The following is a 25,241-nucleotide window of genomic DNA, read 5'->3' as shown; positions in this document are numbered from 1 at the left end:
AGGCAGCTCTGCGGGCTTTTAAAGGTCAGGACTAACTGGGGGAAGTGAAGGGATTGTGGAGGACCTACCGGGTAAGAACTGGTTTAACTGGCAATGGCGTCGGTAAATGCCACTTTGAAAATCCCCAATTTATGCGGTAGAAGCAGGATTTGTGTGCACATGTGTGTGTGCACAGCCAGACTGTTTTACAACATGCGCGTGTATGCTATAAAATGGCCGTGCCCCTAGGTGCGGGTTTTCGCAGGCGAGCAAATGTGCGTCCATGCGCTGGTTTGAAAGTTACCGTCCCTGTGAGAAAATCCAACCATGCAGAGCAGGAAGCTGAAATGGTCTTCCATCATTTCTGAGTCTGTATGGCTGGATAAAGACACATTGGGCTACTGGGTTTAGTAATATCCTGTGGGCATTCTGTGTGAGCTAGTCTATGTGGCTAGAGGAGTGGTGGACTGGATTCCTCTCCTGGAATCACACATTAAATTAAGAATATTAATGTCAAAGAGCCATTTTCCCCAGGGGTGATTTTTCCATGGGGAGAATCGGGTTAGGAGTGCATGAAGAGGTTCTTATGGAGAGAAAATTATTAGTACAGAAATGTATTTTAATCTACAGTTTAATGCACTTTACATTATACAATGGGTGGGCGACCACCAGTACCGTGATATGGAAGGACTCCATAATACAATTGTGCTAATAGCCCTGAATGATTGCTCTGGTTATTCCCTGTAGAAGTATTATGATGAATTATGTGCTCTATATGCCTGTATTTTCTATGTGCTGTTTGAGGGAGGGTTGTTACATTTCATCTGCCACCTAGCAATGGGAGTAGCTGTGTTCAGAAGAAAATCACAGATTGCCTCACATATACAGATATTGGTGCAGGTGGGTTATGAAGGAGTGGAAGAGTGACCTACAGCTGAGAACTAGGGAAACCAAGATTCAAATGCTCCTTATCACCCTGGGCAAGTCACTTTACTTTCCTTTGCTTCATGTCCAGATTTACTAAGCAATTTTTCCCATAGATATAGAAAGAGAGAAAAGCCTTAGGAAATCAGGCCATTAGATAACTGCCCAAGAGCTCTTGCAATCTATCAACTGTTTCTGCATTTGTACCTCACTGTAAACTTGGATTTGGAAATGACATCCTGCCCTGAACCATCTGACTGCAGTATCTGCAGGTGCCCCTCTACCCGCCTGCTGCTTTAAAAGGACCATAACTAATGTTGAATATCTTATGCTTTGAGTTGAGCTTGGGGTGGGTGCCAGCACTCACCACATGAAATATGGAAATGCTGGTTGCAAGTGCATCTTAGGGCTGCAGACTGAGCAGCCTCTTCTCCCTCGGTGGGTTAATTATTATCCCGTACTGTCTGATGTGAAGCTTCGTGCTCCCAGCACTCCTGGCTCCAGCCTTCCACTACTGGTTCACACCAGATACAAATTAGTGTTGATGTCATTGATCTGGGAACTCCCAGAGATGATAACAATGCTCAGTAACAACTTTATAGAGCTGAAGATGTTTTTATGGGGAGCAAGGTGCAGTCTTTCAGCAGGAACATTGACCGAGGAGTTCCTGGCTACAAATTCAAATCCTTTTCACCACCAACTCAATACAGAAACCCTGGAGAAGTTATTTTACCTTGTTGCTTACACAATTCTAGTCTGGTTATAAGAACATAAGAAATGCCATGCTGGGTCAGACCAAGGGTCAATCAAGCCCAGTATCCTGTTCCCAACAGCAGACAATCCAAGCCACAAGCATCTGGCAAGTACCCAAACATTAAGTAGATCTCATGCTACTACTTGCAGCTGCAGTGCTTGTTCCATGGCCTCCACCCCTCTTGGATAGTTTATATGTGGTCCAGATGCCAGAAAGTTACTGTCCAAGCATCCATCCCAGAGGTGGCATCTGAAATTGTAAAACTGCAAGGCATATTAAAAGCCTGTTCAAATGACATAAATCCACATTTATAGTCCACTGTTTTCCCTTTGGAAAAGCTGATATGCTTGATGATAAAACATGCCTGGATCTGGTTTGATCGAGGACCCTGTGCGTTTAGGACACCTCCTCACTGAGGTTAATTACATGATCATGACAGTCGCTTGTGAAAACATCTGTTTAATAACTCTGCACTGAAATAAAGACCTTGCTTACCACTGATGAGATTATCAGCAAAGTGAATGCTTCCTTATTCAGTAAACAAGGAATAATAAAATCAAATTTAAACTCTTGCAAAATAAGAAAAAAATATATTTGATTCCACAGCTCCATTGCTATTTTACTGAACAGACTACGGCACAAGAATGGGGCATGACATTCTCAATTTTCTCAGCCAGCCTCTCATTTTGCTCCTTTGAAAGCAGTTAAAATTATAACAAAACTAAATAGCACTGTTTGATAACATAGAGGTCCATATTCAGCTGATGGCTGGCTAACTTTGCAGGGATATTCAATAGCATAGCCAGCTGCTGGACGTCCTGGCTATCTTAAAGCTGGCCAGAAAAGTTTAGCCAGCTACCTTCTGCTGCCTAAAGTTATCTGGCTTTGTCAGCTGGATGATACTGAAAATCAGCATTTATCCCTAACTTAGCCCCCGAACATCCCCACCCCACCCCGAGCTAGCTGGATATAAAATTATCCAGCTACCTCAGGGTTCATTAGTGCCACTGGATTTTCAAATCCTGCCATTTGTCTGGCTGAGTCCAAACTTAGTTGGTCAAATGGCACTCATTATTGGTGGCCTTATAATTTTCTCTTAACAATTTACCTCATCTCCTTGTATATAATTTAGACTGCTAAACTATCTTTATTTCCTCTGATCCCAGTTCAATAGTCCTTGTTAATTGTAACTGCTTTCTTCGACACGTTATTTCTGTTTTGATGTATTTATTGCACCCCTGTTTACTTGTAAACCAGCATGATGTGATCGTTTCATGAATGCCGGTATATAAAAACAATAAATAAATAAATATTTATTTGAAATCTAATCGCATATTAAAGTTTTGTTTTTGTTTTGTTTTTTTTTACTTTGTATAAGTCAGATTTGTCGGTCACCCCCATAAACACTTTTGTATTACTTTAATTCAACACTTTTCTCTTTTGCACAAGTGTTTGTTCACAAGACTGACAGCTTCGAGATAAACACATCAGCGCTGGGATAATTAATGAATGTGAGAAGCTGCAGAAAGGAGCATGAGTTCACGCCATATTTGTAGACTTTATTAGTTCACTCCTCTGACAGAGAAAAGTAAGGATATTGCTTAAATAACCAATACCTCCACATGCTAAGCAGATTTTAGCTTTTCCATTCCTCTACAATTGATGCAATGTTTGCTGCTGAATTGGTCCCAGGAAGGAGACAGTGATTTGAAGGCATTACTCTAAAAAAAAAAAAGAAAAAAGAATTGCTAGAGGTTCACGTTGATGTTCCCAGAGAAGGAAAAGGCGATGGAAGAAGGGGACCACAACCGATCACTATATAGCCTGGTGCACCTTCTGCCTGCTTGCATGAGCACGGGTGAAGCGATGTGAGAAAGCAGAGGCAGGTACACCTACCTGCACTACCAATACCCAGCACATTGGGAGACACTTGTTTCTTGCATATTTGGTTAGATTGAAAGACTGCCCCAGGCCCATTGGGTCCAATCTCATTCTTATTGGTAAATCTGTTATTTCTATAGCACTGCTGAGCTCTTTGGAGTCCCATTGCAAAACAAATTATAATTATAATTGTCAGTAGCAAGGATGCCTCTTAGACCTCTCTTTGTGAGAGAGTTTTGCTCTCAACCCAGAACAGGATAGATCCTTTAGTAGCCAGGGTCTTAATTATGTGGAAATCTTTTGTCCTTTTCTTTTATTGAAAGACATATTGAGAGAGAGAGAGGGAGAGAGTTTATTTAGGATTGCAGCAGCTGCAGCATCGCAGGATTAACCCGATGTCTCAGCATGGGACAACAATGCAGCTTTCAAACACCAGTCGGACATTTGTTCTGTAGCATTTTGAGTTGAAAATGAAAAGCTAAGGGATTACATATTTTTACTTTGTGCAAGCTGAGTCTGTCAGGAAAGCTAGAGCTTGCCATGAGAGCACTGCCTCACTGTCCTCAAAGTTTTCTTTTTCTTTCTCCCAAGCATGGGTGTTCCTGTCCTTGATCGGTGATCTTGTTCAGGAGGAAATCCAATGGCACCGTCCTCTGTGCCAAGTGTTACAAACTCAGCCCTTTCTCAACCTGAAGCGTTGCAAGAAGGCCCAGCATGTGGCTGCCTTACTCATTTCTGGCAAGAGAGAGACTTGAGAACTACACTGCCTCTTCCTCTTCCTCGCCCTTCTGGCACCTCAGTGCAGCACCAAGTTATTTCCGCTGCAGAGATGAAAGTTCAGCCAGAGGAGGAACTTTGTTTATTTCTTAATGATCAACACCATCCCCTTCGAGAAAATCACTCTCACCCTCCAGGTGTAAGGTCAGAGGGAGCTTGTGGTCTATGTTGGCAGCTCTTTCCCCCCATAATCTCAGGTTGCTTTTTTGCAGTTTCAAAGAAGCAGCCCTTTTGCTCTAGAAAATGCAAATGCTGCAGACCTCTGGGCACTTCCTTGTTTTGCTTGAATTTTCTCTTTTTTTTTATTGCCCACAGAACAATGTACAGTATTGAGCAACAGAAAGGATGATGGTAAGCGTCCCTTCGTTTCAACCAGGGCGGCATTGTTCCATATGACAGCTAACGTTCTTGGTGGCTTTTTCTCGGGAAGAATTCCCTCAGTCACCAATGGAATCTAAATCCTGTCCTGCCTCTGGCAGCATCTCCCAAAAAACAATCATGAACCTTAGGGTTTCTGTAGCATGGCTGGCATTTTTAGTAAACGAATGTTATTCATGATTCCCCCACCCACACACACTTGTTATTTCAAAGCACATTCATACTTATATCACTGATAGTTTTGAGATTTTTGTTATGTTTAATGTTTGTCATGAGTGATTTTTTTTTTATCTTCATCAACCAGTTTGTTGACTTGCCCAGCATTTTTCTGTATCTTCCATTAGCAACATAAATAGCCCCTTTTGCTGTCTTATATTTTCCAGCCAGCACATGAAACACAGCAGAGTTTTATAAGGCATTAGCAATTTGTGCTCGCCACAAATCACTGTGACTTACAAGTCCAGCGCTGTTCTACTTAAAAAGAGGAAAGAGATGTGATCTGAAGAAATGATTTAATATCCAGAATATCCAGCTTTCAAAACCACTCTCCCAAAGTGTTATTTCAAAACAACATTGCAGGGAATTATGTCAGGAGGGTTGGAAAAGAAATGTGACTGGAAAGTATTTGATTGCAAAACTAACTGTATAGGCATTAACTCACTTAGGAGTACCACAATTCCAGAATTAAAGAATTAAACAATAATATTTCTTACTACAAATAGTCTAGATCTTTGTACTGTCTCTCACATCTACCCATCACATCATTCACCAAAGTTTCTCTCTCCCAATTGCAAATCCCTTGGAAGAAAATACCTGCTCTCATGTGAATGTAACTCGCCTCAAGGCATGAGCTTAATCTAAAATAAATTTAGAGTAATAAAAAGGAATGTGGGGAATAAGGAGCAGTTTTCATAGAGTGCAATGAAAAGCAAATTGTACACATAGAGGGGACAATAGAAGAGGACCAGAAGGCTAATATGCATACAGTTACCAGCATCCCCCGGGAGAGGACTCCAGAGATCACAGCGAGTGATCTAGGCTTCAAGCTCCACAGTCACAGCTTCCAGAGGCCCTACACCCTTTGCAGTAGAAGAGGACTGGAAGGCTCATCTGCATACTGTTCCCAGAATCCCCCAGGAGAGGACTCCAGAGATCACAGCGAGTGTTACAGGCTTTGAACTCAACAGCCCCAGCTTCCAGAGGCCCTACACCCTTTGCAGTAGAAGGGGACTGGAAGGCTCATCTGCATACTGTTCCCAGAATCCCCCGGGAGAGGACTCCAGAGATCACAGCGAGTGTTACAGGCTTTGAACTCAACAGCCCCAGCTTCCAGAGGCCCTACACCCTTTGCAGTAGAAGAGGACTGGAAGGCTCATCTGCATACTGTTCCCAGAATCCCCCGGGAGAGGACTCCAGAGATCACAGCGAGTGTTACAGGCTTTGAACTCAACAGCCCCAGCTTCCAGAGGCCCCACACCCTTTGCAGTAGAAGACCGGAAGCGCATGCCATTAGGCACGCGAAACTCAAACCTCTCAATCCATTGAGAAAAGATCATCTTGCTGGTGGTTGAAGAGGATCGGTAAGTATAGTTTTGGGAAATCTTAGAACTTAAAAAAGTTTGAAGAGAGGTGACATAGTGGGGTATATTCTTTAGAGTTTGTGTGTGTCTGAGATAATAAGCAAGCCAGAGGGAGATAATTCTAGTGTCTGTCTTTCCCTCCCACCCACCCCAGCTCATCCCTTGATTTAAAGGCAAGAGACACTTACTTATTAAATATCAATCAGGCTCTTATCTAAAATATATTACTGCACCAGCCCTTATTGAGAGTTTAATCTCATTCCCTTGTAGGTCACTACCAGATTAATTAGTGAATACACCTATAATATAAATGTAAAGGACTTTAATTGTACACATTCCAACTGCCATACAACCTAAACTTAACTAGGAACTCAACAAAATTATGAGAAAGGCAGCAGTCCAGCAGCAAGAGGGAGGCTTTCCAGTCTTTTGCATCGAGTGTCACATGTATGATTTTATTTACCCGCCAGTGAGAGATTGTATGTGTGCACCCAGTACAAAGAGCTCCTGGCGCTCAGAGAATGAGTCCGATCTCTGGAGGCTAGAATGGCAGACCTGAAGAAGCTGAGGCAGACAGAGAGGTACATTGATGAGGGTTTCAGGGACATAGTAGCCAAGTCCCAAATCCCAATCTGGCAGCCCTGGTGTTGCCTTGGATCAGAAAGTTCTCCCAGTTAGAGAGCATCACCCTCGTGTAGCAGGAAGTGATCCTGTAGCAAAGACCTGCACTCCAGGTGATACGTTGTCCTTTTGCACCGAGGACGAATCTCCCAAGGCTACTGACCAGGAGGGAAGGATTAGGTCAGTCATTACAGTTAGTGATTCGATTATTAGAAATGTAGATAGCTGGGTGGCTGGTGGATGTGAGGAGCGCCTGGTAAATTGCCTGCCTGGTGCAAAGGTGGCAGACCTTACGCGTCACCTAGATAGGATTATAAACAGTTCTGGGAAGGAGCCAGCTGTCCTGGTACAAGTGGGCACCAATGACATAGGAAAATGTGGGAGGAAGATTCTGGAAACAAGATTTAGGATTTTAGGTAGAAAGCTGAAATCCAGAACCTCTAGGGTGACATTCTCTGAAATGCTCCCTGTTCCATGCACAGGTCCCCAGAGACAGGCAGAGCTCGAGTCTCAATGTGTGGATGAGGCAATGGTGCAGGGAAGAAAGATTCAGTTTTGTAAGGAACTGGACAGCCTTTTGGGGAAGGGGAAGACTTTTCTGAAAGGACGGGCTCCATCTTAACCAGAGTTTAACCAGGCTGCTGGTGCTAACTTTTGAAAGGGAGATAGAGCAGCTTTTAAACTAGAACAAGGGGGAAAGCCAACAGTCTTTCAGCAGTGCATGGTTCAGTGGAAGATATCGTCGAAGGATACTAATGAAACATGAGAGATTCCAATAAAGACAAAAGTAGTCCATGTGCCTATAAGTAAAGAATCGCCTGAGCTAAAGCATTCCAAATTATCCCTATCAACTATACACTATAGACTTTGAAATGTCTGTATGCCAATGCCAGAAGTCTAAGAAGTAAGATGGGAGAGTGTATAGCAGTGGATGATAAGATTGACATAATTGGTATCTCTGATACCCGATGAAAGGAAGATAACCAACAGGACAGTGCTATATCAGGGTTTAAATTATATTTCAATGATAGGGATGATCAACTGGGTGGAGGTGTGGTTCTTCATGTCTGGGAGGGCATAGAGTCCAACAGGATAAAGACTAAGGGGTAGATTTTAAAAGGAGCGAGCAGGGCGAAGTTATAAAATCAGGGGTCGGCGCGTGCAAGGGGGTGCACGTTGTGCACCTTGCGTGCACAAAGCCGCGCTGCCTTCCCCCATTCCCTCCCCCTAACCTAACCTTTTCACCCCTTCCCCTAACCTTCCCCCCCAACCCTACACTAACCTCCCCAAAATTCTTTTCTTACCTTTTGCGCTCGCCAGCAGCCTGCCGGCACGCAATCCTTCAACACAGCAGCAATGGCCGCTGTGTTGGAGGTCTCTGGCCCCACCCACAGACCACCCTGCCCTGCCCACAGACTGCCCCTTTAGTAAAGCTCTGGGGCTTACACACGTCCCAGGGCTTTATGCGCATCACCGGGCCCTTTTAACACAGGTCCAGCGCGTGTAACCCCCCCCCCCCCAACTCATGGAAATCCTCTGGATTTATGCGCGTAGGGTTTTTAAAATACGGCCCTAAATGCACAGTAGAATCTATATGGGTAGAAATCCCATATGTGTTAGATAAGAATATAGAGCTAGGAGTATACTACCATCCACCTGGCCAAAATGATGAGATATACAATGAAATGCTAAGAGAAATCAGGGAAGCTAACCAATTTGGCAGTGTATATCAGGGATCTGTACTTGGACCAGTGCTTTTCAATATATTTATAAATGTTCTGGAAAGGAATACGACAAGTGAAGTTTGCAGATGATACAAAATTATTTAGAGTAATTAAATCACAAGCGGAGTGTGATAAATTGCAGGAGGACCTTGTGAGGCTGGAAGATTGGACATCCAAATGGCAGATGAAATTTAATGTGAACAAGTGCAAGGTGATGCATATAGGGAAAAATAACTCATGCTGTAGTTACTCAATGTTAGGTTCCATATTAGGAGCTACCACCCAGTAAAACGTTCTAGGCATCATAGTGGATAATACATTGAAATCATCGGCTCAGTGTGCTGCGGCAGTCAAAAAACAAACAATGTTAGGAATTATTAGAAAGGGAATGGTGAATAAAACAGAGGAAGTCATAATGCCTCTGTATTGCTCCATGGTGAGACCGCACCTTGAATATTGTGTGCAATTCTGATTGCTACATCTAAAAAAAGATATAGTTGTGATGGAGAAGGTACAGAGAGGGGCAACCAAAATGATAAAGGGGATGGAACAGTTCCCCTATGAGGAAAGGCTGAAGAGGTTAGGGCTGTTCAGCTTGGAGAAGAGATGTCTGAAGGGAGGGATATGATAGAGGTCTATAAAATCATGAGAGGTCTAGAATGGGTAAATGTGAATCAGTTATTTACTCTTTTGGATAATGGAAGGGCTAGGGGGCACTCCATGAAGTTAGCAAGTAGCTGTTGGAAACAGGATGCTGGGCTTGATGGACCCTTGGTCTGATCCAGTGCGGCAACTTCTTATGTAGTACTGATCTTCAGACTTAAATACATTGTAAAAAATAAAAAGGAATGTAGGGAACGAGGAGCATGCCATCAAAAGCAAATAGTACACATAGAGAGGACAGTGCTGATCTTCATACTTAAATTGATGAGGGTTTCTTTTTTTTCATTTCTGCAGAACTGCCTTCCTTTGCTTTCCTCTGGATCACCATGTAGAGTGCACTGTTGAGCAATCCGAAAAGGGTTGAACTTGCTGGTCATCTTTCAACTTAACTTACTCAACTATAATTTTGGGGGGCTCTTCTCTTTCTGTTGATTGCATCTTTGTCAAGATCCTCTCGCTACCTCAGTTCCTTTTGATTCATTCATTTGTATTTGGCCAACAAGAATGTGATGCAAGAAACCCAAGCTGGTCACTCATGTTCCCAAAGTTCATCGGTATATAAAATCTTCTAAATAAATAAAATAAATAAATGTGCTAAAGAGGAAAAAAGGAGCGGAATATGTGATTGCTTATCCTTTCTTCTCCTTGAATAAAACTGAACATCAGTGTGACCTTTTGAATTAGTAGCTGCATGGAAGAATTTGTAGCTCCCAAGTTAGTAATAGAATGGACACTATACTGAAAGGATGAGCAAGTATCTTCAAACCTGGCCCTCCCCTTGTTAGCTTACAGTAACAGCTTATTCATACTCATTCTCAAGTACTGTCTTTGAAATAATGGGTGGCAAACATATGCTCACCTTTATACTTCATTTTGCTCATAATCCGGAATGGGCTCAGCCATCTGGTAGTTTTGTATGTTGGCAAAGCTGGCCTGAGGCCTTCATCCTGCTCTAGGAAGGATTCCTTAGCAAGAATGATACATGCCATACCCATTGGTGTCAAATTCCCCCATGCAGTATTGTCTGCTGCCATCTTGGGTTCATATTTGTGAAGTACGGTAGTTTAGAAATATAAAATATAATGTAAAGTAATGATTTTTCTAACATTCTTGCCAAAAGGGATCAATCAATCAGTCAGATTTCCTGTGACTTAAGGAAAAAAAGTCCACCAAATAAAAATCTTGTGAAAGCATAAAAGAGCTGCAGAAGGTGTTGTGGGACTTTTGTAGCCTGCGAGCTGTGTGTATTGTGCCTTTGCCGTTCACTTAAGTGCTTTTACAGCAGACTCCCTTTCAAACAGAGTGCAAACATATTTTGGCCTTCCTCCTCCCTAGGCAGAACAGGATTGCTGTGGCAAATGAACCTCCAACCCTGACTGCAGATGTAACCTAGGTTGTTTCTGTTCACCTTTTTTTCTGTTTTGCTGGGGAACAACAATGTGAGCACCATTTATTCAATCCAGCAGGGGATCAACCGCTGCTTCTTATCTGTTTTCTTATCTCTTATTTTGGTTCCCATGCAGCGAGCAGGGGAGGAAGGTGGGTGTTATAAAGTGTGCCTTTTAGAAAGTGTTAGCTGCATAGTACCAGGCTCAGGAACACCTCTTACTATGGAGCAAACTTCATACAGAGATGAGGTCCAAAGGCCATGAATCTCAATATATCTTTGTGTCCAGTTGATATACAGTGTAAATTCTACAAGTTTTGGGTTGGGTTCAGCTGAACTCACAATTCTCATTTAGATCCAGGAAAACTCATACATCATAAAAGAGAATGAGAAAAAAAATTACAAAAACCTTTTCTTTGAGGGCAAGCAAGATACTATGTCCTCACATCTGCATGACATCACTAATGGAGCCCTATATAGTAGCTGTGTTACAAACTCTTCAAAGCTCTCTGATTGTGATCTTCTGAGCATGTACAGAAGAATTTGCATTGCATCGTACTCATGGAGGTCTCTCTCAAACCAAAATAGGCAACCAAAATGATAAAGGGGATAGAACGGCTCCCCTATGAGGAAAGGCTAAAGAGATTAGAGCTATTCAGCTTGGAGAAGAGACAGCTTAGAGGGGGATATGATGGAGGTCTATAAAATCATGAAAGGACTAGAATGGGATAATATAAGTCAGTGTGTACTCTTTCAGGTAATACAATGACTAAGGAGCACTCCAGGAAGTTAGCAAGTAGCACATTTAAAACAAATTGGAGAAAATTCCTCTTCACTCAATGCATACTTAAGCACTGGAATTCATTGCCAGAAGATGTGGTTAGGGCAGTTAGCTTATCCGGCTTTAAAAAAGGTTTATACAAGTTCTTGAAGGAGAAGTTCATAAACTGGTATTAGTCAAGTTGACTTAGAAAATAGTCACTGCTTATTACTGGCATTAGTAGCATGAGATCTATTTAATGTTTGGGTACTTGCCAGATACTTGTATCCTGGATTGGTCACTGTTGAAAACAGGATGCTGGGCTTGATGGGCACTCAGTCTAACCCAGTATGGCAACTTCTTATGTTCTTATGTTTTGCAGAGCCCAACAGTCACATTTCTCTGCTCTCCCTTTCCTTGTCTGAGATGATTTCTAAAACAAAATCTTTTAAAGAATATTTTTTGCGATTTTGGCCTCTCTCAATTAGAGTTTTTTCCTTTTAGTATCCCTTGTATTGTGTTTTTGCATGTCAGCTATCAATATGGCTTAGTACATCGAGATCTTCAGGCTGCCTTTTGTTTTCAAAAACTAGGCAATTTGATTTTGCCTCAGCTGTTTTTCGCCCTGTGTCCTAGAAAGTGAAGAAGTCCAGTGGCTTCAAACAAGTGCCATCAGTGCAGATGCATGTCATTGGTAACTGATCCTCCCAATGTCTGTGTGGTGTGCCTGGGAACCAGTCAAGAGCACCTACAGAGAGATGACTCCCAGAGGCTGTCAAACCCACTTGGAGCTCTTGGGAAAGCTCTTCAGTTCAAGTAGATGAAATCCATTGAAAGGCCTAGAAGCTGCACTGGACACTGCTGGTGTATCCAGGTCAAGGAAACATCAGTCTTCTTCAAACTCAAGCACTAAGAAAGTCCATGGAGATACAACATCCACTAGCTCCTCCCACCCAATGAAAGCATAGGAGTCCTTTTCATTAGAATTGTCAGGAAGCATCAATTCCCATCATTATGTGATACTGGGAGATACAGGTTGATAACTCACATCCTTCCAAGCATCCCCACAGAGAGAGCCACTCACCATTGAGGTACCCTGTAAGATTGCAACAGTTTCCAAGAGCTGCAAGTGCAGCCACTTATACACCTTAGGTGACTCAAAAAGTCACCACTCTTCCTGCACCCCTGGCTGTTTTGGCATTGACAATTTTTGAGGATGAATTAGAAGAAGAATTGAGGAAACAATGAAGCAATGAAGCCAGTGCTCAGGCATCAACATCAATGCCAATTAAGTCTGAAGTTCAACTGCTTTTGGAAACTTTGATGGCAACAGATGGAATTGAATGTGTGTAGAGACTTGGAAGAGTATCGACATCAGCTTTCACTGCTCCAATGTCAATTTCCAGTGCATTGGGGGTGGAAGCTTCACCAAGACACAGAAGATCTGTGACTAGACCCCCAACAGTCAAGAGGAACCCCCAAAAAGGCCTTGACTGCTAGTCAGGTGCAGACTCGGATAACGCTTTCTCATCATTCTGAGTTAGAGTATGAGCATTCCTGAGGGTATGATTATGGATTTGAGGACTACTTTGATCAGGAGGAGTCAGCAGGTCACCCCTCAGGCCCCTCTCCTCCACTGGAATGAAGCAGATTTCCACAAGAACACTTCTTTGTCAAGTTTGTCAAGATAATGGCTGTTGGTGAAAGACCCTGATTCTAAGCCACAGTTACAGGCATCCTGCAGTTTCTCAATGCTCCCAGCAACATTGTCACAGTGCCCATCCATGATGTTCTACAGAATGAACAGATAAGAATGTGAGACACTTCTCCGTTCTGTACAACCTGTCAACAAGAAGGTAGACTATGTATAGAGTCCAGAAGGCTCCCAGATTTGTTAAACAGCCACTGCCTAACTAATCTGTTGTTTGTCAAATCCAGTCTCAAGAAAGCCAATTAATTAAGAACGCGTTTCTTGATACACCTAGGACTGTGATTCTCATACCTTGACTTAGTTGGGAGAAAGGTTTTTCAGAATGCCATGCTCAGTTACCATCCTATCAGCTCTTTGTGAGCCAATACATATTAAAGATAAAGGCTTTGTCAAGATCTCTCCTTCAGGAGAAACAGGATGAACTGGTAGACTTGGGTCAGCATGTGGAAAATATTTGGTCAGATTGACCTATGATGTTTTTCAGATGACATTGAGATCCTCTATCATTGGAATTGGTGTCTGTAGACTCTCAAGGCCACAAACTTCAGATCTCCATTTGGATGCAAAGGAAAGGCTTGCAGATGTGTCCTGCAAGGGATAAAATCTCTTCAGAGCTAAGGCCAAGGAAGCAGTAGATCAAATAACAGACCACTGTTTTATGCTTAACACCCTCTCTACAGTCACTACTGACCTGCTGTCCACATCATCTATGAGGTTTTTGAGTGGGACACCAAAGAAGTACTTCTAAGATTTGAGTGGGACACCAAAGAAGTACTTCTAAGATTTCTAAAAATCTGCTTGATATACCCACTATTAAATTGGCTAGATTGGAAATAACTAGGAAAAGGGCCTTTTCAGTTGCCGGCCCTGTTCTTTAGAATGCTCTCCCTGACTCTCTTCGTCTCACATCCTCTGTTCCACAATTCAAAAAAATGCTAAAAACTTATTTATTTCAGAAAGCTTATAGCTCATTAACCACTTCTTAACTCTGGTATCATTATCATTATTTCACAATTTTCATTATCATAATAATTTTTCCCACCTCTCCGCATTTTAACATTTTAACATTTCACCGATTTGTTGCGTTTTTATTGTTTTTATTATTTGTTTTAAGTGTTTATGTTGTACATTGTTAACTTTTAATGAATGTCCTTGGCGGCCTAAATTTGTGTGTTTACTGTAAACCATTTTGATTAATTCTTTGAATTGTAAAGGCGGTATATAAACATCATTAAATAAATAATAATAAAACAGCTAGCATTCCATTATCCATTCTGGAATGTCTACCTGTGAGGGGAAGACAAAGGTGTTACACAATCCATTGGCACGATATAACTTTAGACAGCTGGGTTCTCAGTATAATTCAGAACAGATACAAATTAAATTATTGGAAATCCCAGCAGACTGCCCACCAAAAATATCTTGGTCAGCATCAGGAACTGCTACTAAAGGAGCTCTCCTCCGTCTTAAAGGCTTAAGGCGATCAAACCCATTCCACTATGGGAAAGAGGACAAAGAAGAAAGAGAGCTTCATCTCATTCCAGATCTAAGGGCCTTGAACATATTTCTAGCAAATGAAAAGTTCAAGATGCTTTCCGTAGGCACCTTAATTCATTTTCTTGAAAAAAAGGCGATTGGCTGTGTTCCCTGGATTTAAAGGAAACCTTTACCCACATAGCGATATTTCCAGATCATAGGAAATATTTCAGATTTGTAATAGAAAAACGCCACCTCCAATTGTTGCATATTGCCATTTTGGCCTAGTGTCCAAAATGCACTCCATTCAGATCATTTATCAACTAAAAAATCTGCTGCATTTTATTTTTCCCTTTTTGGTTTGAAGGTGGCCTGTAGCTAGGGATTCCCAGATGTGATGGGGAAAGAAAAGTTGCTTATCTGTAACAGGTGTTCTCCAAGGAAAGAAGGGGATATCGACCTTATAAAACCCCACCCCTGTGGAATTGGCTTCTCTAGTTTTATGTTAAATGCCAAACTGGGAGGAGTAACCCGTGAGCACAGCTCTGTATTCTAAAATCAGCATTGATTTTAGAAATTCAGGGTCCGCTCTAGGCTAATATCCTGTTATTCTTGCTTAACCTGTTTCGAATAAGCAAGTGATTATTGTTTTTGAAGTGTATGTTCACATTTGAATTTCTTTATCTAATTAGCACTGGGAAGGAGTGGTTTAATTCTTTGCTGGCTCAGCCTGGGTGGTGTACATTGGTGGTAAATAGCAATAAATCTATAGAAAATGATGATCATTCCAAGAATTCTGAAAGTATTATTGATCCTCAGCCTGATTTTGGCTGCTTGACTGGTCTCAAGGAGCTGTGTGAAACGTACGCTGAAAGGCTATTCTCTGTTTTACCGAAAGTATTTGTACTGTAGGCAGTGCTGCACAAGGTAAACACAGACACATCAGCAATGAATGATGAGCACGGGCCCTGCAGGTTAGAATAGGTAAGGCAGCCCCCTGCCCCAATCATGCAAAGGGCATTCAAAAACTCAAACGGGAAGTTTTCTTGACTGCGTCCTCTTATTATAAGAAAACTTGGAAATAAGACATAGAAAGGGACCTGCGCTGGCTTTCATGTTGGTCATGTAAGAATCACAGAGGCAGATGACTAGGCCAGTGGAGGCGGAGGAGGTGGTACTTTAACAGATTCTGGGCACGCTTGGTACAAATGTGAAAGGCAGTGCTAGGAAATGGTTCAGGTGAACAACATGGAAGGTGCGGAGCTGGTGTTGCTCATCTACCTAATTTGGAAGAAATGGAACTTGGCAGCCTGGATGGGCCAACTTAGACTTTTTCTGCTGTCATTTGCTATGTTAATATGCAACTTTAAGTTACAGAGAATGATATAAACATGAAGCACTAACATGGATTAGGAAGTGTTTTACTTACCCAGTAAAACATGCTGTGAGTGCATTCTGAGCCAGGCTCAAGTTCCTAGACATGTTCTAAAGCCATGCAAAAGATAAATGCATATCTTATCAAATGCAGCATCACTGCAATCGTCTTCCACTGCAGTACAAGTCGCATCTCTTCTTTTTACTGTTAATGCTCCCATCTGACATCCTGCAAAGTCTGGTTAAGTTTTTTAGTCTCAGTTTTATCTGAAGACAGGATTATGACATTGTCCTGGTGCATGTGTGTGTGTGTGTGTGTGTGTGTGTGTGTGTGTGTGTGTGCACCTCCTTATTTCTTTGAAATTGCTGGGGGTACAATTTCCAAATGTTTGGGGAATGTAGGTCTTGGAGTGAAGTGATTAGGAAAGGGGCAAAATCTAGGTACGGCACACTCCACTGTGCAGATCAGCAAGTCTGGATGGCTATGGAACAACAATTTCACTAGAGAAAAGGATAAGCAGAAAGGCATGTGAGATAGAATTGAAGCTATTTAGAAGGTCCCACCTTCTGCCTTTTTCCCCACTTCCCCTGCCCTACTCCAAAATACCCAAAAGAAAAGGAAACGGATAGGAAACCCTTCTATGGTGAAGTCAGTTTGAAAAACAAAAATCAACTTCCCCCACCACCACCACCTCATTTTTTCTTTCCCAAGAAGCTTGAATTGGCATGTAAGAGCGCGAGGATAATCAAAGAATCAGATTTGTGTTGGGTAAGTGGGGTTGGTGATGAGTCACCGCCAGCACAGACACACAAAGAAGGAATAAGTGGCAGGTGAAGTCTCACCTCGAAATGACTTTATAGAGAGGAGAAATTGCACTCATGAGCAGTCTGCCACTTTCTCACTCCCTCTCTCTTTTCCGGAGTATCCCCAGGCAGCGGAGCTAAAGGTGAGAGGAAGGGAGTGAGTGTGAGAGAGAGGGGACTGGTAAGCACCCGTATGCGTCGTAGTTTTAAACGTTCCAGCATACACTATTTATTTATTTATTTAAATACTTCTAGCCTGCTTTCCTGGCCAGACAGGACCCAAGGCAGTGCACAATAAAAATCTTCAAACCAACATGACAAATGTACCCAAACAGACAAAGTATGCATAAATCTATAAGTCCAGGGGTGAGGGATGGGAAGGGGTGGCAAATGCCCCCTCTGGAAAGGATTCTACTCCTCCAAATGCCCCATTCTCTTTTGCAGCTGCTAAAAAAGGGTTATTGCACCTCCCTCAGAAAGAAGCTTTGCTGACTCTTCCCCCTCAGCTGGCAGCCTCTATATCTGCTCCTCACTCTGTCCCAGCCAGAACCAAAGTACGTCCCTTGGTTAGTGTTTAACACTGGGCAGGTAAGGGGGGGGGGGGGGGGGACCATGGATTTGGTTTTAAACACAAAACTACAAGAGGGGCTGACGAGCCTGCATGATGTAGGATGGCGCAGGGACACCGAGACAGACTTCTCATAAGGAGCAGCTTCTGACTTTTAGCGAGTGCTCATATAAAGAAAAAAAAACAAAACCCAACAACAACCCAGCAATAACCAATAAACCTCCGCTTTATATCTGTGCTGGCTATGAGTCAGGGACGTTCTAGAAAATTTCCATAAATTGTAGGAGATGACTTTCTATCCATGGTATGCACAGAAAGATTTCTTTGTAATTAAGCTTTTTTTTCTCTCTGTCTCTTTTACTGTTGCTCAAACAGTTTGACATGATTTGAAATCTCCCAATTTGCTGTTCTTGTTAAGTATGTGCTTGTGGTTTCTATTTTTCACAGGGTAGAATAAACACATCTGCAGGTGGTCCTAGTGTGAGGATGACGTACAAGATATGAAATGCCTCAGCTCAATAGATATTTGTATGTACAGGGGATATTAATGGAGACACACATGTGATATAACTAGGCAGTTTTGGCAGATAGTCACACAGACAATAGAATATGAAAAAGAACAGCGAAGAAATAGAGTTTCATCACATATGCTTAGGAAAAACTGAACCTGGAAAAATTATTTTCCATTGGGAAGAAAGTAGTTACAAAAGCATAAAGTTAATGTGTGATAAGGACGCTTAGGGAGCAATTATCGAACTGCCTGCATTGCTGCCTTTGCATCAATTTTCATAAAGTAAGTACACGTACTTTTATTTTGAAAATTGTCATACGTAAAAAGTACCCTGCAGACATTTGAACCTGCTTTTTCTGCAGGTCCTTTTATTTACTTGAATATAGCACAGTCTGCATGCATTATTTTCTCCAACAACAAGCAGGCATGAATTAATCCATAACACGTAGGGCAATGACATTTAATGGCACCGACATGGACCCAGCTCTCAGAGCTCAATAAAGCTTTACTGAGCATGTACAGGAGTTACCATATGTGCTACCTTGTGAGCCCCTCAGTCTCTTCCAGAGCTATTGCTTTAGCAAGATAATCAATTCTGCAGGGAAGCAGGCAGGTATTAAATCTGGCTAATTCATCCTGCTGTATACAGAGAAACCTATCTACAGGTGAACAAACTTAATTTCTCTGTTGACAAGTAGACGTGAATTAGCCATAATGCATGGGGAGTCCCAAGCTGAGAGTTGTATAGCAGAAGCACTTATACAAAGATAACCCAACCCAACTGAGTGGAGATTGGACTACTGGGAGAGCCAGCTACACAAAATTGCATGTTGAAAGTCACTGTCATCTCGGGACATGCTGTCCAGACAACTGTGGGAGGTGAAGGTGTGAATTGACGACCAAGTAACAGCTTGCAGATTTTTTCAATGGAAATAGCCACAAGATGAGCCACTGAAGTTGCCAGAGCTGTCACTTGATGAGTCTTGACTGAGTCTGTAATCTGAAGTAAAAGTGTGCCATACAGTTTGCTAGCCACTTAGAGTTTGTTTAATAACTGCCCTTCCCATTCTGTTGGGATCAAAGGACACGAACAGTTGAGAAGCTTGATGGTTAGGCTGAGTCCTCTTTAGGTAGTAAAGAGCCCGTCCTCCATTGTTTGCATATGGTTTAGCAAAGAATGGCTTGATTAATGTGAAACTAAGATACCACTTTCAGAAGGAAATTGGGATGTGTTCGTAGAAACATCCTATTATGAAAAAAATTGCAGGTATGATAAATATGAAACCGGAGCTTGTAGTTTACGTACTATTCATGCTGAAGTTTTAGCCATGAAAACCTATGCTTTCTGGGTGAGACACATCAAGTTCATCAACTTGAGAGATTCAAAGGGAGGTTTCATGAGTTGAGCTAGGATTGCATTGAAATCCCAAGACTGTGATACCCTTTTATGGAACAAATGTAAGAATTAACCAAAGATGTCCTTGTATGTATGTGTCAGTGAAACTATGGCATTAATTGCCAGATCTAATACAAATTAGCCTGATTCTTAGGCCAACTTTATGCAAATATTTCATGAATATTAATTATGGAGATTCAGAAAGTCAAACCTATTTGTAGGTCATTCCTAATCTATATTATCAGCATAAAGAGTTCTTTTAAAAAAATCCTAAACATTAGTTTTGAGGTTCCTTGAAGGACTATCTCCCATAAAAATTGGTTTCTGCTCTGTAGCACGGAGTGCACCAGATTGCTTCTGTACAAATGCGGATTTGATGTGTCATCAAGAAAGCATGAGAACTGAAACTGAGACATAACCTGTGAAATACTGTGCATAGTGTGACACGAAAAATTTATGAAAAAGGGAGTTTCCAATTTTACTTGTGAGCATATTGAGTAGTTTCCGGTTTTCATTGTCATCACCACAGTTTTTTTTATTTGTGATTCAAGGGGGTCTTCTGTCTATTTCCTGATGGTGCACAGTTGCAGTAATTGTACTGGTCCTTGTGAAACCTGAATTGTAGGGAGGATCTGATACTGATGGATGGGCCAATAGAAAGTATAGCAAACGAAATCTGGATTTTCAAAGGAGTAGCAAATGCAATTAACAATTTGTGATGCAGAGCGGCTTTGATTTTATGATTATTAAAACTTTTAATTGCAAATTTCATATTGTCACTACTAGCTAATCTGCGATACTTTTTGTATTCTATAGATAGAAAAAGAGAACCAGATGAAAATTAGTTAAAGTAGTATTAGTGTAGCTAAATATTTGTAGATTAGTCATGTGGTAGTTAAACTAAACCTAAAACTCATAAATAACATGGAAAGTACCTATGGATATTTAAATGTAAGTTAAGTCATTGGTTCTGTAGGTTTGTTGATTGCCCTCAATTTAAAAAAAAATCATGAATTATTTTGTGTTTTCCTACAGATTGCTGAGGAATTTGGCAATGAGAAATTCAGCATTGAAGCCAACCAGGCTGGAACTGGAAACTGGTTAAAGTACATCCGGGCAGCATGTTCCTGTGATGAACAAAACCTCATTGTGTTCCCCATTCATGACCAGGTACTGTGTGGCCTTATTTCATTCCAAGCTGTTGTTTGCATTAACTTCATTGCAAGGCACTAGAAGTTGGCATTTTCAGTAGAAACATGCCAAAGGACAAGCAGATCATCGAATGATGCTGAAGAAAGGGAAGCTCAAAAGGAATCTGAGAAAATACTTTGTCACTGGAAGGGTGCAAGACACCTGGAACAGACATCCATGGGAGGTTATGGGAGTCAAAATGGTGGCAGAATTTGCTTATGTTTGGGTCAGACAGATAGGGACTTTAATAGGAGCAGGAAGGTGAGGGAGGAGACCAGAGATCGACTAAGATCTACAGCAGCACAGTAGATGGATACAACTGGGCAGACATAGTGGGCCAAGTGGTCTTTAACTGCTGATATCTTCTATGGTTTTGTGTTTCTTGTTTCCAAACATTTATACGCAATGTGAAAATCTGTTTAACAACCCAACTAGCTCAGATGTCACTTCTTCCTGTACACTTTATATTTTTCCTGCACAGACCCTTTTCATTGGCCAGTGTGTATATGGGAAGGGGAAAGTAACAAATGCCACTGAAAAGCTTGTCATTCTGGGGGGAGCAAGACTAGTGCAATGAATTTGAAGCCCCCCAGTATTTGAACAGTATTCTTTTTTACCATAGAAATATTTTGATGCAGCCCAATCCAAATCTGGCTAGTTATTAAAGTTGGAACAATGTTTAAGAGGGCTGCAGATTACCAGGATTCTATTCATGTGGATTTTGGAATAAAGACATAAACATGCAATCAAACTCAAAAAGAACATTTCCAAGATTTTATGTAACAGTCTAACTGCTGTAGCAGGCAGAAGCCTGTTTTGTTCATTACTTTGCTAATATTCTGATACCGTGGCTTATTTCAGCATAAGTCCATGGAAGCACCAATATTTAACTCTGTATTCTTGTGAATTTTGCTTCCTTTGGAGAGGAGGTATACTGTATAAGTGCAGACAATAGTGTAAAAACAAATGTAAGGAAAACTCTTAAGCTAAAATAAGACATAAATGGGGTTAGAGATGACATCATTCCAACCAAAATGGCTTTCACCATGCCTATCATCAGTAACAATGGAAATGTTTTATTTATTGCACAATTTTGCTTTGTCTTGCACAAAATGGCATCACATGTTGGCAATTTTCTGTTAATTCTTATTGGTGTTCAGGAAAAATATACTTCTGCTCTTTATGTGCTAGTTTCAAGAGCAATACTGGTATAGGAAGCCAACAGTGGGTGTTTAAGACCCACCGTATAGGTTTCAGGTTTATGGGGTACCATTACTCATGTAAATTTGTAGTAAAGTCTTTACACTTCACTCTCTGGTGTGCATTGAATCACAGAATATGCCCACATATGAAGACCATAAGCCTCATTTCACCCAGCCAATTTACCTTCTGTTACAATTCCATAGACCATCATTGATTTCTGGCTTTCCTTCTTCACATGGAAATAAAAGTCAATAAGCACAAAAAAAGTAATCTAAGGTAACATCTTTTAATTGGACTAACCTAATACATTTTGTGACATTTTTCAGGAGCTAACACTCCAACAGTTTTAACTTGTGTACTTTACCTGAATTTTCAAAGGGAAACCATGGGGGTATTTTCCCTTTGAAAATTTGCATATTGTAAGCATGTTAAAATGCCCATAAGCTTTCCGCTTGCTCTTTGATGGGGGCACCCGAGAGGGGGAAAAAAATAGTATACGTACTTTTGAAAATATCAGATGCATATGCTATTTTCCTCCCCCAACCTAAAAACGCCCAAAGGAATGTAATTCGGGTAAAAAATAAAGCACAGTGTGATCTCTGCGCATACTTGTAGCCACCATTTGAAGAGGGCAGTTTACCTAGGTTGATATCTATTTACCCATGTAAATAGCTTTGCCAGTCACCCTCAGAATGAACAGGTCAGAGCAAAAGATGACATTAGCCCGAACCTTCACCTCTTCACAATTAAATATTCTCTGTGCTTATTCTTTTTTCTTGAATTCTGTTACTGGTTTTGTCTCTACCACTTTTACTGGAAAGCTTTTCCGTGTATCCGCCACACTTCATTAAGAAATATTTTCTATTTCTCCTGAGTCAATTCCCTTTTGAACATGTACATAATAACCCTGAATTATACACAGAGGCATGTATTTTATAAAGAATGCATGTACTCCACTTCTGAAAATACTTATACATACTTGCAATCACCATTTCATCCAAATTCTCCAGCATTTTACCTTGACCACCCACCAGTTAACCCAAACTTCCTACTCAAAAACTGCAGACAAAAGACAAGTTCAATTTCACTTCCATGATTTAATTAGCAGGCGGAACAGCATCTGGAAAAGTTTGGAAATTTATGTGTGTATAGCACTTACAAAATGGCAGTTCGTTCGCGTACTTCCAAACCCTGCACAAAATACCACTAAACTGCTCTTTTTTACCTTTGTTAACAATTATGTGTGACATTGCAAGTACGTGCATACTTGTAATGTTTCCAAAATAGTGTATGCATGTGTACATGCTACTTACACACACGTGCTGATTCTGCATGCTGAACCTTTTGAAAATTAACCTTGTAATGAACAGATAAGAAGCATAGGTTCTAGAAAACCCTGTCCCGAGGAGCTTACTACAAACCAGTGGTGGGTGGGTGTATGTATGAATTTGATTTGGTGAGGTTGCCACAGAACTCTTTACTCAAAGTGGCCAAGAGATGCCTTCATTCAGCTATCAGTAGGATGGACCCCTTTCAAGAGTGCTGAAGTGGTGGGAAGCTTCTGGCCCAAAAACGACCTCTCTGATGGGAAAACTAAAGCACCATTGATAGTGATCGTGAAACCCATCTTCTGGCAATGGAAAAAAAAATAAATGAATGGTGATCAGTGATGGAATTTGCCTTCATTAAAAACAGTAGACAGTTATGTCGGAGATTGACAGTGATGAATAGGCTGTCGGCTTCCAAACTGTGAAATAAGTTTTTCTTTGTTTAAGAAAAAAAATAAAACAGCAGTGGATGTTTCTATTAGCCAAGTATTTACAGAGAACCTAAACTTTTATGGTGAACTTTATACACTGAATAAGGCTGCCTTTCAGAGAACCTACTTCTGTAGCCTAGTTGTGTGTTCATTTATTTTTTGTTGGGTCATGTGATCTTGCATGACAGCTGCATGAGTGGTAGGTGCTCTTACAAATTCAAGGTGGAATATATGTGTGTAATTATATATATATAGAGAGAGAGAGAGGTAAGTTTTACAAAGACTTTAACAAACTACTTTGCTGAAACCGCAAAGAGGTCATAGGTTCATCAAATTAGTTTGTCAAACATTTTTTTTAATCTGATGCGAGCCTCTCGATTCAGAAAATCTGCATGAGAGTTGGAGCAGATTCGCTCAATTTGTGGGGATCTGCAGCCAGCAGATTCTAAGAAAATTTGAGCTAGGATAATTTTTTTGGTATTTTACTTCCAAATTGTATAATAATAAAATCCAAGAAAAACCTCTTGAAATGAAATTACAGAAATATACAAAAGTCAAAAGCTAAAGAAGAAAAATGTCATATACCCATCCTTTCATACCTGCTTCTCTTAGTTGTTCTAAATATTCTTTCCTGTCCTCTGTCATCCAAAGCATAACGAAAGGTTAAAGGAATTACATTACACAAGACTTTAAATATCAAGACTTAAATGGACAACCCAAAATTCTCCGTGGATGAGAAAGTCCAGAAGCAATAGTTAAAGTTTTATTTCACTCTCCCAGGCATGTGATAGACTGAATGGTCCCGAAATTTCATTTGAAATTAATCAGCAGGAGTTAGATGGTATCTGCACAGGATCTTGAACTGTGTATTTTGCATTTTCTTTTTAATACAGCAAAAGACTGTGAAAGTCTATGGATTACCTGTTAGTAGGCCTTCCACTCAAGTTCAGAATGCAAGATGTTTAGGTATGTTTTCCCCAATCTATTTTCACCTTTGATTTGAATGAGTCATGCTTGCTGAAGAAGCAAGTGATGAGTCATAGAAATACCCCAGTGAAAGCAAGAGACCCATTAGGAGGACTTTTTGGACATGAAATTGGGGGAGCTAACTATGAAGGATAAACACAGATTCACAGTAGAAAACTTCATTTCAATATAAATCAGCCATAGATTCAATCGTGGCTTTCTAATAGAAGGGAACATAGTATATCAGTTGCTTTCCAATAAAAGGCATAAGAACTGATGGCTCTATCAATAACTTTTCGATCCTGAACCTTGCCTCTTAAGAGGAGGGAGTTACAGAGCTTTAGACCTGCTGTTGAAAACACTCAATCTCTTATTTGCGTTAGATGTGTGCACCGTATTGTGGGTATAGACGATAGTCCTTTATTTTGAGACCTTAGTGTTCTTTGAGGGTTGTACGGTTGTAGTATCAGTCCTAATAGGCTAGTGTTATTGTAGTGAATGATGTTGAATATTATCGTTAATACTTTATAGTAGATTCTGGATTGTACTGGTAACCAACGTAGTGTTATCAGCGAGGGTTTAATGTGATCATATTTCCTAGATCCTAATAATAGTCTTGCTGAAGCATCTTGTAGTAGTTGTAGTGGTTTTAAGTGACTTAGTAGTAAGGAGTTACAGTAGTCAAGGTTTGAGAAGATTAGAATTTGTAATACAGTACGGAAGTCTGCAAAAGTTAATAATGGTTTCAGTTGATGTAGAACACATAACTTGGTGTAACCTGTCTTGATTAGTTTATTGATGTGCATTTTTATTGTGAGGTTCTCATCGAGCTGTACACCTAAATCTCGTACTTG

At 40.9% G+C, this 25,241-nt stretch overlaps 1 protein-coding gene across 8 annotated transcripts in view; it reads left to right on the top strand.

The window, feature by feature from the left end:
* PRDM16 (PR/SET domain 16) overlaps positions 1-25,241 on the top strand; it is a 769,879-nt gene that overhangs the window by 648,667 nt on the left and 95,971 nt on the right. For all 8 annotated transcript variants that reach the window (XM_029577915.1, XM_029577910.1, XM_029577913.1 and 5 more), the window contains one exon: positions 20,304-20,438. In XM_029577915.1, the coding sequence (XP_029433775.1) occupies positions 20,304-20,438 (135 nt within the window). The remainder of the gene's footprint in view (positions 1-20,303; positions 20,439-25,241) is intronic.

This window comes from Rhinatrema bivittatum, chromosome 15 (assembly GCF_901001135.1).
Source record: "Rhinatrema bivittatum chromosome 15, aRhiBiv1.1, whole genome shotgun sequence".
NCBI classification, from domain to species: domain Eukaryota; kingdom Metazoa; phylum Chordata; class Amphibia; order Gymnophiona; family Rhinatrematidae; genus Rhinatrema; species Rhinatrema bivittatum.
Note: the sequence above shows the minus strand (reverse complement) of the source record. Positions and strands in the feature narration are given on the sequence as shown.